The sequence below is a fragment of the Cebidichthys violaceus genome, unplaced genomic scaffold (genome assembly GCF_023349555.1).
Source record: "Cebidichthys violaceus isolate CVI_PGR_0920_01 unplaced genomic scaffold, fCebVio1.0.p SCAF_1, whole genome shotgun sequence".
NCBI classification, from domain to species: domain Eukaryota; kingdom Metazoa; phylum Chordata; class Actinopteri; order Perciformes; family Stichaeidae; genus Cebidichthys; species Cebidichthys violaceus.
This window is the reverse complement of record NW_027176262.1, coordinates 3,221,298-3,236,102: the sequence shown is the minus strand read 5'-3', so window position 1 is coordinate 3,236,102 and position 14,805 is coordinate 3,221,298. Positions and strand designations below refer to the sequence as shown.

The 14,805-nt window shown below is 46.5% G+C and overlaps 1 protein-coding gene across 1 annotated transcript in view; it reads left to right on the top strand.

The window, feature by feature from the left end:
• The window catches only part of LOC137890344 (calsyntenin-2-like), a 92,205-nt gene that overhangs the window by 66,010 nt on the left and 11,390 nt on the right, over positions 1-14,805 (top strand). Inside the window, exons 10-12 of the mRNA XM_068734524.1 lie at positions 1,892-2,058; positions 3,897-4,045; positions 10,417-10,643. Of these exons, the coding sequence (XP_068590625.1) occupies positions 1,892-2,058; positions 3,897-4,045; positions 10,417-10,643 (543 nt within the window). The remainder of the gene's footprint in view (positions 1-1,891; positions 2,059-3,896; positions 4,046-10,416; positions 10,644-14,805) is intronic.

Here is a 14,805-nt window from a genome sequence, read left to right as displayed (position 1 = left end):
ACGCCGAAGTGAAACGAGAGCTGGGTAACTTCACATTCAGGGGCGGATTGCTGACTGAATGAATGAGTCGATGACGGGCCGCCAGCCGTGGCGCACAAAGAAAGACACATTATCGCTGATATACACTGAAAGACCGTCAAAAAGCATAATCGCTGACTGTTCATCCGCCTGGAAACATCTTCCTGGCACAGGAATCCCGTGAAGAGTCTTGAATATGCACTTGATGGCTTCATGATGCTGTGCTGAAAAATCTGCATCCTCACCAGCTGACTATACACGAAGAAAACACGGTATACTTTACTACTTTTACATAATCTATAACCCCACCAACGTGTTCCGATGATACGTTAACTCTCGGCCTTGGAAGTAGAGCTAACGCGCTGCTAACGCTTGTCATTTGGGAGCATGGTGCATGAGGGCACAAGCATTGCTGACGGGGGGGGGGGGGGGGGGGGGGGGGGGGGGCGGGACCCAAATTAATGGGAAATGAAAACACTGACTGAGCAACAAAGAGAGTAATGACGAGAAAAAGGCACAGCAAAGGGGGACGAGTTTAGGCTTGAGAGAGTTTTATAGCTCCCCACCCTCCCCCGTATCCGCCCTGTCAAGAAAAAAAAAGACGTTGTCAGTCTCTCCAGTGGGAAGGCGGGTTAGATGACAATGCAGTTGGTTGATGAAGGGTGGATCACACAACCAGTGTGACTCTGCTACAGGGGCAATAAAGGGAACTCTACCCAACAATAGCAATCGTATAGATTCTAAATTGAATGTCCGCATTTGCCGCGGTTCATTTCCCTTCTATTTTCACACCCAGGGGAAAAAAAAAAAATACGACGTGGTAAAGTAGTTCCAGTAGCGGTCAGTCGTGTCTCCGAAAATGGGCGTCTCACGCCGAGGACACGTCGCTGACGGCGGCGGTGCATGCGCCTGCATCGTCCACGGGGGATTATAGGGCTATAGGTCAAGGTTGGGTACAAAACTGGAGACTGGAATTTTTGACTGCGTCAACAGACACGAACGCACGGGATCGTGAACTCAGCGATTGAACGCACACAAAAAGTGGCATTCGGTCAATAGTGACTAGAGTTGAAACACTTTCAAACGGTGAAAAACAAGAAAATAAAACAAAAAGACACTTTTTTTTTACTGCTTACCTCCGACAAGACGCAGATATATCGATAGAGAGATATATACGGCACTGCTTCACTCCAGCGTAAAAAATGTTTTTGGTCTATGCACAAGTTTGGATTTTTTTTTTCTATATATAACAAATGTTATTAGATGAACCCGACTTCTCTGTGCCGTCAGTGCTTGGGTGGATTACAGCCAGAGTTGGAGGAAAAGGGAAGATAAAGTGAGGAAATAAAGGTGAAGTTTTCATACCCAGAGCTAGTAACCTTTCAGCTAATGAGTGGTTTGGAGACTTCTCTTGCTGGTATTGGCCTTTACGGAGTTCGGGGGAACATACTTTAGACGTGTTGACTTTTTTTTCTTCCTTCTTACCTTTATCGTCGACGGTGTGGCTGAATAACACTTCCTTGGCTTCGTCGCAGGATGGAGACACAGAAGCCTGCATCTTACGGCTAATTATAGCCATAATTGGTCATCGGGACTCATAATTAGAGAGCGGCTAAGGTCGCTGTTTAGTTTGATGATCTTGTAGTGTGTCGCCACGTACCGGCAGAGACAAACATGACACCGTGGTAATTACCGTAGATTAACCCTGACCCACAAAATGATTATCTACGCGAGGTTCGCGTGACCCGTTGTAATGCATTGTGTTCTTGTGCACATATCTAAAGACTGAGCGACGGGTGCAACAAACACCAAAGCAAGTGCCGCGGTGTCACCACAAACTGAATTTGTGTTGTATTGTTTTGTGTGTGTACAGGCGGGGAGGTGACCAAGCCGCGGTTCACTCAGTACTTCCGGGGCAGCCTGTCTGGACTGACCATCCGACCGGGCAAGATCGAGAGTCAGAAAGTCATTTCCTGTCTGCAGGCCTGCAAAGAGGGACTGGACATCAACTCCCTCGAGAGTCTGGATAAGAGCATAAAGGTGGTTTTATTCATGTATTCCTTTTTATACTTATATATATATATATATCTGTATCTATATATATGCATTAAACAGAACACGGTATGACGCGGTGACATTCGTGAGCTTGGAGGTGCTGGTTTTACACGCTAAGTTAAGCTAACTGGCTGCTGGTTATATTGATATTTACCATCAAAAGGAGATGAGAGTGAACTATTAGCAAGAAAGCAAATAAGCGGATCTGAAAATAGTGAACAAATTTTCTTTAAATTCACCTTCTGGTGGCAGTAAAAGTTGATTTCATAACAGCCTTCCTGCCCATCCTGAGTATACATTCAGCATACTGTATCCTCCTCCACTGCTTGCACACACACACACACACACACACACACACACACACACATACAAAAACACACGTTTTGATGCCAGCTGACAGAAAAAATGTCTACCTCTTTAAATCACCCCAGCTAAATCACCAGTTGGCTTCCTCAGACACCCCCACACCCCCCACAACACTTTCACCAGCTCAGCTAATCCATCTCCCTGCACTGTGGAAGATAGAGGGCAGACAAGATGGATAGGGGTTTGTGTAGACTCAAAGCCAGGCCCCACCCCCCCCACCCATCCTCAGCTCCTTTTTAAGTCTTTCTCTGTCTTTCTTCTCTTCTTCTCTTCCCTCACTCCTGCTGCTCTTTTTTTCCCCGTAGAGCCCTCTTGCGCTGCGGTCCACAAAGAGATCCTCGCCGGGCCTTTTGAGAGGACAAGGTGGGATGAGGAGAGAGGACGAAAAAAAGGGGGAGGGGGGGGGGGGGGGCTCTCGAGGGCCAGTGCCAGTTTATCTTTTGAAAGCAATTTCATTTTCTTCTTAGCGGCCACTACTCGTCTGGCTCCCATAAGTCCACGGGAGGCTTTAAAGGACGGCGTTTAGCCGAGCGGTTGCAGGAGAATAACAAGGAGAGGGAAGGGAAGGGAAGGTTGAGGCCGGACGGACGGACGCCGAGTGTAGTGACAGAGAACAAGAGACGAGAGGAGGACGGCGAGAGGGAAGGGGGAGGTGCGAAGTCGGGGGAAAATGACAGCGGAGAGAGGGAGAGCGTGAGAGAGAGAGAGCCCCCATGGGGTGCTGAAGTACCGTCACCCTGCTGCTGAGAGCCAGTTTTAGGAAACGGGAGAGACACTCCGCAGGCCGCTAAACCCTCTTTAAAGTAAGAAGGACCTCAATTCCCTACCATCAAACCCAGCAGGAGAACACACACACACACACCCCTGTCAAGCTGCACCTGTGAGGAGAGTCCGCCCCAGTATTTTTCCAGCCTCTTGACTTAAAGGGTCATATCAGTGTTTTCGACCGTTTACAACAAAGTTCCTTTTTACTATTACATTGATCTCTGCATGCAGTGTGACAATCTATCTGCAGAAAGGCCTGCGACTGTATGCCTTCAAATAGGTGATCCATCACCAGACCTGTTGTTTTCGGTCAAAGTGACCTTGCAGTGCACTGTTAGAAACACGACGCTCACTTTTGATGGATCGCCTGATTCAAGCAAGGTGTAAAATCAAAGTGACTATTACACGCTTTGGACCTTTTTTTTAACCATTTTCTATTACACAGCCCCAATAGGTAAATCCTGACGTCTTTACCGCTTGAACTGTAGGTGTTGTTGTGATGGATGTGTGACACATTATTAAGGCCGCTGGTTAATCTGTCCCGGCCCTGTCTCTTCTGAGAGTCACTTTGTCTTTCTTTCTTCTTCCGTACCAGACGTATCTTCAGCATCGAAGTGACTGAGTGCGGCTAAAAATGGCTCCGCTCTCCATCCATCTGACATCTCTGGGGTTTTTTTTTCTCCTTTCTGTAGTTCCACTTCAACCCAGCTCAGTCCATCTTGGTAATGGAAGGAGAGGACTTGGAAAACATGAACGCTGCTGTGAGGAAAGTCTCCTACATAAACTCTCGTCAATTTCCCACATCGGGCATCCGACGTCTGCACATCTCCACTGCCGTCCAGTATGTACAACGACGCTTCTTTTCCTTCGTTTTTGTTGTCTTTTTCTTTAATTTTTTTAAAACTTTCTATCTGCAATCCTACATTTGTGTCTCCTCATGTTGTCTCGGTTTCTCAGTGTTAAAGAACATTGACATCTTCTGTTGAGTATGAAGACAGCACAGTAGAAATCACAGCCCGACTGATACCTAATTCCCTTCTCAAGCATTGATCCCAACTTCTCTCTCTTTCTCTCTCTCTGTCTCTCTCTCTCTCTCTCTCTCTCTCTCTCTCTCTGTCTCTGTCTCTCTCTCGCTCTTTCTCTCTTTCTCTCTCTCTCTCGCTCTCTCGCTCTCTCGAACTTGCTCTCTCTCTCTCTCTCTCTCTCTCTCTCTCTCTGTCTCTGTCTCTCTGTCTCTGTCTCTCGCTCGCTCTTTCTCTCTCTCTCTCTCTCTCGCTCTCTCTCTCTCTCACTCTATGTCTCTCTCTCGCTCTCTCTCTCTCTCTCTTGCTCTCACTCTCTGTCTCTCTCTCGCTCTCGCTGTCTCTGTCTCTCTCGCTCTCTCTCTCTCTCGCTCTCTGTCTCTCTCTCTCTCGCTTTCTCTCTCGCGCTCTCTCTCTCTCGCTCTCTCTCTCTCTCTCTCCCTTTCCTCTGCTGTCACTTTCTTTTCCCTTTCATACACCATTTTCAGTTCGCTGTCGCCACTGGGGCCAGTTTTTACATTTTCATGTCATGTTTTAATAATTCTGCCTGGGTTTTGCCAGAGGAAGGCGCAAAAGAGAGATAGAGAGAGAGAGAGAGAGAGAGAGAGAGAGAGAGAGAGAGAGAGAGAGAGAGAGCGAGAGAGAGAGAGAGAGAGAGAGAGAGGCTGGTGGGTAAAACAGCCTCCCTTGGCGGGTTACCATTAAAATTCATGATTGTTTTAAATATATGTAGACCCCTGCAGCGCAGCCCCAGGAGTTGACTACCCGCCCTCTTGTTGGGTTCGATGCACATCCGTGTTTGGCCTGTGAGCGTCAACCGACGCCGGCAGAAGCAAGCGTGCGTTGGTACATGTTGGCGTGTAGCGCGCTGATGAAGCAGAGTCATCTCCGCCAGAGGCTCACCGATTATCAAGGAATACATTATGTTAATGACGGCTAAGCTTGCGTCATTGCTAAATGTTGTGTAAATTAAGTTCTCGCAGACTGCTGACTGGTCTGCTAGTGTGTGCATGTCTGAGTGTGTGTGTGTGTGTGTGTGTGTGTGTGTGTGTGTGTGTGTGTGCGCGCTACTTGCGGATATGTGTGTCAAATGAGCGAGAGGGCGTCCATTCGGAAAAGCATGTGTGGAGACTCACTGATGAGATGTATTTCAGCTTCATGTTCATGAAAAACAACAAACTTCTCCTCATCTAAGTTGGGCTGAGAGCCTGAAACATGGCCTCCTGCCATAACAGTGAATAAACTCCCCAGTACCGCTCCTCACCAACGCCAGATGATGTTAAACATTTCCTGCCGACGCAATTAAACTTTCTCGCTGACGCCTAGTAAGTGCAATTACTGCGGGCAGCGAGAAAATAATTCAACAAACAGAGATAATCTTTAAAAAACAACTGTGCTGGACTCCCCTGTTAGCTTGTCTTTGGGAAAAACTTATTCTCATGGTGAGTGGTTTAGAGATCATGTTTACAGAATAGGATATGAAGCAGCATATACACAGTGAGTGAAATACAGTATCTTAATGAAAATGTGCTAATGAGTTGGAGAAAAGACACTCGTCTTTGCTAATGATCCGTAAATGCAACGCTCTGAATATTTGATGCGCGTGTCGTGCGACACAATTATGATTCTCTGTGAAATTAAAATGTACTCCTCACTACGAAGAAAACATCTCATGTCAAGCTTAATGTTGATACGGCGCACTGATTTAACAACATTTGAAAATGGCAACTTCATACAAAAAACAATAAAAAGTAAATGAGTGAACGAGGGAGGTATTTTCAAAATCTGTACGCTTACAAAATGATTGGATTTTAACAAGAAAGATTCTGTGTATTGCGCACGATATTTACGGCTCTCCGCTCATGATCGAGAAGTGAGACGTGTGACGAACGGGGGAAAATATTTCCAGCAATGTCGGGTCTCATCTTTTTAAAAATAACACACAATAATAAAGTGACCTATGAGTCACACCTCTATTGAGCAACAGAAAAACATACGTCGCTTTGCTGATGACCACTTAGCTTATGTTGCTGCAGGAAATAATAAATGGTCTACCTGACGCTGTGGCCGTGTGAGTGTTGTGTGTGTGTGTGTGTGTGTGTGTGTGTGTGTGTGTGTGTGTGTGTGTGTGTGTGTGTGTGTGACCAGAGTGGAACTTCTGTTTACAGCAGGGTAATGCGTGTGCGGGGTCTCGTTGATAACACGGGTGATTTAACTTCCAATTTGTTGTTTTAGTGCTCCGTCCAGAACACACACCGGCAGAAAAAGATTCACTCTTCAACCGAGTTAGTTCCACCGGCGAGCCTGAAACGCCGCCTCCCGCCATAACCACCCCCCCCCCACACCCCACAACTGCCCCAGACAGTATCACTCCTCGCAAATAAACAGAGATGTTAATTAATTTCCAATGTGATTACATTTCCTTCTCGCTGACGACTAATAACTGCAATTACTGTAAGGCATCAGGAAAATAAAAGTAGCAGGCGCTAATCTTCGTAGCAGCCCTGTTTGGCTCCCTTGTCATATTTCTTTATAATTAAGTTGGACCGGCGCCAGTTGTTCTCAGCTCGGCCGGGCCCACGCAGCATTCGTCTCCCCGCATCACTGAGTTTGTATCTCCCACCGCTCACAACAATGGCTTAGTGCCCGAGCGGCGAACAAGACAACGCAGCGCCCGGCTGCCACCGCGAGAAAGATAAGGAGAGATTACGACGATGAACCCCCCGGAACATGCTTCTGTCTCAAAACCGCGGCCTCAGACAACTGACTGCGGAGGATTAGAGGCGACGGTTAAGTTTCCATCCAGCTGTCGGGGGCCAAATTTTGTTATTATTATTATTTCAAGAAACTAAAAGTGGATTATAGCTCTTTTACCATCAGATGAGTTAAAGCTGGTTAGATGCAGAACTAATCAGGTCTTTCAAGAAATTGCCGCTATGAGTTTACGATGAACAAAGACGTGTTGTAATACGTCGGCCATTTTGTAATGCGTCGGCCAGTTGGCTGCACCCTGGGATAGTTTTGGTGAGCTTCTTATTTCAGCTTTTCCCAAGTTCTGCTTTGTGCTTTTTGCAATTCCGGTTCCAAGTCATTGTTTGTTTTGATTTGATTTTGGTTCGATGCCTGAAATAAGGTCTGACGCTGACACAAGTTCAAGAGATTTTAACATTTTGTCTTACGACATAAAATACATCAGTAAATACTCCGCTGTCCAATTTTGAAGCTTCGACGCGTCTTTTCTACGTGAGACTGCTGAACGCCATCATGCCAAACACTAGTCCGTCCTGTGACCGCGGTGTAGTTCCTTTAAAGCCTAACATTGTATGCTTCAAATATCATACACGTTATCTTGCTCAGTAAAGACATGTAGGTATTATAAATGTTTTCCCGCAATAACCTAAAAATTGATTGCTATACTTCCTGGTTGGCCTACACAGAAATGCGTCATCCCTGCAGCGCTCTGCTCATACCTCTGTATGATTCAGGTCCCAGTTTCTGTCATTTCTGGACTGTTGAGTTTTTGTACATTGCATCAATGGTTCCCCTCTTTTGTCTGTTAGGCATCGGCCGAACGAACGACAGCCTCGCAAGATAAGTGGCAACCGGCGGGTTTCACTTCGATTGTGTTCCGAAAATAACTCCCGACGGCCCAATCACCGTTTTACAGTATGCGATTGTCTGAATTGTGCTCTATGTGCCCTCCAATCAGTGCCCCCTCGAAAATCTCAATTTACCGCTAACTATGGAGTAGACTGTTGACTGTTGAGTGTCTATTAGGGAGCAGCGAAGGCCTGAACGAGGGTGTGACTTGACAGGACCGTAGCGCAGCGTGATGAGAGGGTTTTTAGGCAAAGCGCTCTCCAGGTAAGAGTCGTGCATTAAGCTCCGTGATTGCAACTCGACACTTCCTCCAGAATGTCCCTTTGTGAGAAATCATCGGGAGGTTTCACTGACGGTAGCTCAAATCAGTACGAGGAAGGAATAACTGACCAGTAGAAGAGCATTTCTGTTTTAAAAGAATAGAGGAACTGGTGCACTCAATTTAAAATGAGTTAATCTAGGCAACAGGTAATTCCACCAGCCTCAACCTCGGAGCCCCTCCAGCTGTTGATCATCCTAGTTGACCACCGCCTACCTCGCCTATTCTCCAAACCCACCCCCCCCCCCCCCCCCCCCCCGGCACATACAACCCAAGTTCTATATATGACACAATGTGAATAATGTGAGCATAACTTCCAATATCCGACGACACTTTTTTTTTTTTTACATGTTTTGCTTTGACATCCAGCACAAACCCACTCCTTCCTTTTTTCTTTCCTTTCATTATTTTCTTTTCATCAAAATTCATATAAAACTGCCCAAGCTAAAAAAAAAAAAAAAAAAAAAATTATAGGAACTCATCTTATGGATTTATGCATTGCTGCATATCGTTTTACGTCAGAATGTAGGGGGGGGGGGTGAAAAATACAGGATGCATCACGGCTGAAATCTCACAGCCCAGGTTTTTCCAAATGCAGCAAATAAGCTTGTTATGATTCCTTTGCTGTTGCCGGTTACGGCGCTACAGGAGCATTGATGTCCCTCCCACTGACAGATGTTTGTGTGCTTGAAAGGCCTTCGGTGAAATGTAAAAACAACAACAACAAAAAAAAAAATCGGGTTGTTTGTTCAGCTTTCACGGCTTACACTATCACCACCCTCAATACCTTCCCTCCCCTCGCTCCCTCCCTCCCTCTGTCCTTTTTCTCATTTTAGTGTCTCTTGTTTTCCATGTGATTGATGTGTAATCTGCAGTCTGTGTGTGTGTGTGTGTGTGTGTGTGTGTGTGTGTGTGTGTGTGTGTGTGTGTGTGTGTGTGTGTCCGCCAATGCATCGGAATGGCTCGCGAGTTAGACGTCTGCGCTCATTTGTGTGAGTACGGCCAATCTGTTCAAGTCCTGCAGAGCCGCTACGTGTCCGTTCTCTTAAAGGCTGCCAGTGGACGCTGTGCATTTAAACACACGCTGGCAGGGAGGCAGGGAGGCAGGGAGGCAGGGCGGCAGGGCGGCAGGGCGGCAGTATGAAAACACGGGGGATCTCAGCTGCAGGTCCGTGTCCGCTGCCTGCGCGTCGTCAGAGCTCTGCGGCCTGGATCTATCAGCTGAGGGTTCCCGCTGGTATCGATGAGCTTCGTGAGCTTCGTGAGCTTCGTGAGCTGCCGGTTTCTGATGCGTCTGCTTGTTACTTATAAGTACGGAGCTATTTTTTTTTTAAATTGTGTTTTTACAGAGAGCTCCCCTGGTGCCCTCCGTCACCCGTTTGCCGCCCCTGTGCGTCAAACCGGACGGTCCTTACGCAAGTCCTTGTCTTCGCTGAGCGGGGGGGGGGGGTTCGGCCACGTTGAGTGAAATAATGATGAAAATTGAGAAATGCACTCGGCGACACTCTCAAAGGGACGACGTGGGAAGAAGTGCGTGGATGATTGCAGTCAATGTCATGGTGTTGTGAAAGGTTCCAGTAATAGTCACCAATGAACACCATTTTTTTTTTTTTTCCATCTCAGTGTAATCATAACTCACAGAAATAAAGGGTTCATCCTGAAGAGTCGAGGCTCTACCCAGAACCCTCGAAAAAGGGTTTTTCAAGGGTTCCTTGTCTGACTACGATCTTACATTAAGAACCCTTTTTTTTTTTTTGGAGGAAAGAGTTTCAGTTCGCACCTTTTATTTCCAGGAGTGACCTACATTCATCCAAAGGAGAATATTATCTTTATTTGGGTTCCTAAGAAGAGGGCTGCTAATTAGCATAGGAGCGATAAGACGGTATTACTATGAATTAGTTCTTCTAGAGCAGAAGTAAAAGTAAAACTTTTTCAGTGACACATTCCTTGTTCTGTGACACTTCCTGACCTGTAAGCCTTTTGCAGGTCATAAGTAGTAAAGATTAAGATATTTAATATGCTTTGTTAACAAGAGTTGGATTAGGAGATTGATACCACTCTCATATCTGTAAGCTGTATATATGCAGCTGTCACAGCAGGCGATTAGCTTAGCTTAGCATAAAGAATTGCAACAGTGGGATAACAGAGGTAGCCTGTGTGATCTGTACACAACGGGAAGTCGCTGCTTGGAACTATTTTGATACAATCATGAAACGTCTCCGCTTGCGTCCGGCGCCCTTAACTCCTCTCTGCCTCTCTTCACCTCTCCAGGTGTTTCGGCGAAGACACTTGCATCACCATCCCAGACATTGACGCGGTGGTGATGGTGTTGCAGCCCAGCGAGCCCAGGATAACCATCACCGGAGTGGAGAGGCTGAATCGGCCCGCCTCCGACTTCCGGGCGCCAGGAGGCACGGCCCTGTTCAAGGACCTCCACATCGTCAGCACGGTCACCAGAGCAGACGCCGCCGCCGCCGCCGCCGCCGCACATCACACAGGTACGGACCATCGGTAGAACCTCCGCGCGATATATATATATACCATTCCTTCAAAGATGCAGGTATTGTCGTACTTAAAGCGCCGGTGAGAACAACAGTAGATTTGCAACCCTTTGATCCTTAAAAGCAGTTGGTGGGAAGTCTTACATGTGTACTTTGACGGGGGAACATTCCCAGGGACAATATCAAAACTCCAAAAAAGTAGAGCCTACAAGTCTGAGTGTACCTCACAAAGCCGGAGATCGGTACCTCCCTGCAGGTGGAAATCTGTCTCGGTTAAATATTTCAGCGGGATTTCATATTGATAATGTTTTCACTCATTCATGAAGAGTCCCATAGCCGTGCGGCGCCACCTGTCTCCCTTTCAAAACAAAACCCTTCAGAGGGGGGAAAAGCCTGAACATCGCACCTCATGAGACTGCCAATCAGCAGCAGCAGCAGCAGGTATTTCCTTTCATCTGGTGTACGTCTGCTGCACGCACACGCCGCAAACTAAAGAAAAGAAAAGTTGTGCTTTTGGTCTCGTACTGCCAGACTTAAAGCAGGCACTGGTGAGTCCTGTGCAAGTTCACAAGCGGGGAAGTAGTCAGATCCCTCGCTTCAGTAAAAGTATGAATACACACACTTAAAAATCACATTATCTCCTGTAATGAATATTTAAAGATTTAAGATTTAAAGCCCCAAAACTCACAATTTACTCACAATATGAAGATTAGAGTAGAGTGCTGTTGGCCACACATTTCTCACCTGGTAATAACATATGAGTGAATGAACGAGACCTAAACCACATTTCCCGTTGACCGTTAATAACTGGAAACAAAAGGCTCTGCTGGCTGAGATCTACATGCACACCTCTGACCTCTGACCTCTGACCCGCAACAGCAGTCTGCTATAGCTCCATACGACCCGCCGGCTCGTCTGGTTCCGATTAAAACATCCCTAAAAAAAAAAAGAAAAGAAAATGTGCCTGTATATATAACAGCCGAGCGATTAACACAAAGGACCCTGGGATGAGGAGTGCAGAAGTAAGTTTGGCAAAATGCACTTTAACTATTAAAAGTAAAACTACTCAAAATGCAGCGGAATAACTCCTGCAGAGTTACATTATTAAAGGTTATTATAAATAAATAAGTAAGCACTGCATTCATTATTTAGTTTGTGTACTTTGTACGCAGTTGGGCAATTAAATCTTTAACGATGAATCTTTTTTTTTTTTTGTACGTATATCTTAATAAGTGACTATAGCTTTCATATAACGAGTTCATTTCCTTTAAAAATGTATTGGAGTGGAGGGGGGGGGACAGTAGCGTCTAGTGAGAGAATGCCAAATACTTGAGTGAATGTGCCGCCGGTGTGCACATATATGTAACACCCCCATTGAGGGCTCCTTCCTGCCAGCAGTAATCTACAGCGTAAGCAGGAGCTTTCTGTTCCATGCCTCGCCAATATGTTGACTCAATTTCCTGCTGCAGAGTCCCTCCACTCTCCTATCTGTCCCCCCCCCCCCCCCACCCCCCCCCCTCTTCTTCCTCATGCTGAGTAAGACCTCCATCCTTCCACAAGACTGATTCTCGGCTCAGGGTTGCTCCGCCTTGACCTGGGCCAAATGAGTGTGACATTTAAATCCCAAGGGGGCTCAAGCCTCATCCAACGATCTGACCACCGAGGCAGTGGGGGGGGAACAAACCCGGCTCGGCCCGGCTCGGCTCAGCCCCGTGCCCCCCCCCCTTCCCTCTGCCGCTCGCAGCCAATTAAGAGCAGATAAGCAGAGCGGAGGAGGAGGGAGGTTTCAGCGCTCCATTGCAGTGCAGAAAGTGGCATCGCTTTCAGGAGTCGGTGGAGCTCTTTCTCCTGGTGAAATAGAGACTGCAGCTGGGGGAAGAGATTAGCTGGAAGCCAGAGGAAGACACAGAAATGGAAAGAAAGAGAGAAGAGAGATGAGGAGAGAGTGTGTGTGTGTGTGTGTGTGTGTGTGTGTGTGTGTGTGTGTGTGTGTGTGGAGAGGGAAGCGCGATGAAGTTCCATAATGAGCAGATTTTGTGTTCTCTCGGGGGTTAAAGGATTCCAGATAAATCACATATTTCTTTTTCAGGGCAGGCAGTAGTCTACGGTTCTTTTGGACCCTGTTAATCAGCCCCTCGCCCTCGTCTTTGCTTTGTCTCTCTCTGACATCCGTCTCTTTATTGAGCCTGTGCTCAGCATCGCCTTGTTCCTCTATCCGTCTCATAATGCGGTATCCCCTTTTTTTCAAGGCTCACTCTCGATGCCTTAACTCAAAGTCAAAGTCATCAAGTCTCTCTTTGAACGCATCGTAAACGCTCGACTTGTTTTTGACCCATTTGCTTTCTCCTCTTCTGCTTTGCAGGAGTTTTGTTTCTTTGGCTCCCGTTTCAGTCTCTTTCCTTCAGTAATTATTTTTTAGGGAGGCCAGCACTTGTTTCATCCTGCCCACACTGTAGCTCCAAGATCAGGCTGCACACAAACCTGATCCTGGGACAGTGCAGCACTTAGGCTGCTGCTCATGGCTCTACTGTACTTTTTCGGTTCTCCAAATCATGTCAAAGCAGAATTTAACACCAAGCGGGGCAACTTGGCCACCAGATTGAGGAACTGCAGCCATAAATAGTTTGGAAAACTATTAAAAACATGAATTCATTATTCCTGCCATTTACAGTTGAAAGCATGTGGTCTGCAAATGTGAGAAATGAATCAAAGGAAGCCACATTGTATTTTAAAGTGAGACTGTGACTTTTTGTGGCCGCAAGTTGTTAGAACTGGATAATGGCCGTGGACTGTATATAAGAAGTGGACGTAATCAATCGTGACGTCACCCATTGGTTTGAGGAATTTCACTGTCGCCATCTTGGAATACGGCCGACGCCATGTTGTTGTTGTTTTTTTGCAAGCTAAATCACCCCCTGCTTTCTGGTCTGTTTGACTCTAAATGGAGCATAATGTACTAAATGAACATCATGCTGTATTGAAGAAGACTGTAAACTAGAGATTGAGACCATAAACTCATGTTTACAATGTTTACTGAGGGAATAAATCAAGAGAGAAGTAGAGTCATTTTAGACTAGACTTCTATACAACCAGAGGAGTCGCCCCCTGCTGGACACTAGAGAGAAGTAGAGTCATTTTAGACTAGACTTCTATACAATCGGATTGGGAAATATCTGGCGAGCTACAAAATACTCCACTATGTTCAAAAGCAGAGAGCTTCTGCCTGCTGCCGTGTAGAACTTTCCAGCCACTCAACCAAAAACAATGAGGACACAGAGGCTACAAAGACACGTTGAAGTGTTTTCCCTATAATTCCCAAGGTGCCTTATCTGAGAAATGAAGCCAACAAGGAAGTGCCAAAAAACACTGCAGTTCCATAAATGGCCACTTAAGACTGAGTCAGTCTCCATGGACCCCCCCATGTTAAAACTTTACAGTAGAAATAAACATTTACAGGCTGGTACAAAAAAAAAAACGGCTTAGGTCTAGCTAATATGAAAAGATTTCTAAATAAATCTTAAAGGACTTAAAGTTAGGCATAATTGAGGGCGTGGCCTCTTCTGCTGCGTCACCCAGAACCCCTCAGCTCCCTTTAATCCTACTTTGAGGTTCAGGCTGTGTCGTCAGACGTCATACAGTAATTCTCTTTCCACTGAAAGCCTTCGCACAATCCTGAAGAATCTCCTGGGACACGACTGTCTTTCTACTGGCTTTGTCTCACTCTCCCCCTTTTCTCCACCTGATTTCTGCCACATAAACACACCCAACATATTTGTCTTTCTCCACTGGGAAGCTGTTTAAATGGGCATAGCCGGGTTCCCCCTCCCCCGGGGACTGTGCAGTGAGGGAGAAGGCTGGACAAGGCAGTGAGAGAGGTTGGAGGCTATAGTGCTTAGCAAACTGTCTTCAGAGCCCCGTGCAGCCGCTGCGATGGGAGCTGTCTGAGGGGACTTGTTAGCTCGGCAGCCTCACAGCTCAGGCTGTCTTCAGAGAGTCGATGAATAATTGGAGTCTGGGTGCAGGTGTGTTGTGTCCGGCACTGTTTGAATCGCGGACCTTCAAAACCGCTCAGGGTTTTCTCCAGGAAAATGTCTTGTCGACGCAATTTGCTGGTTTATTTTATAAGGCCGTCGTCTCTTTTAAGTGAGTTTTTAATGTA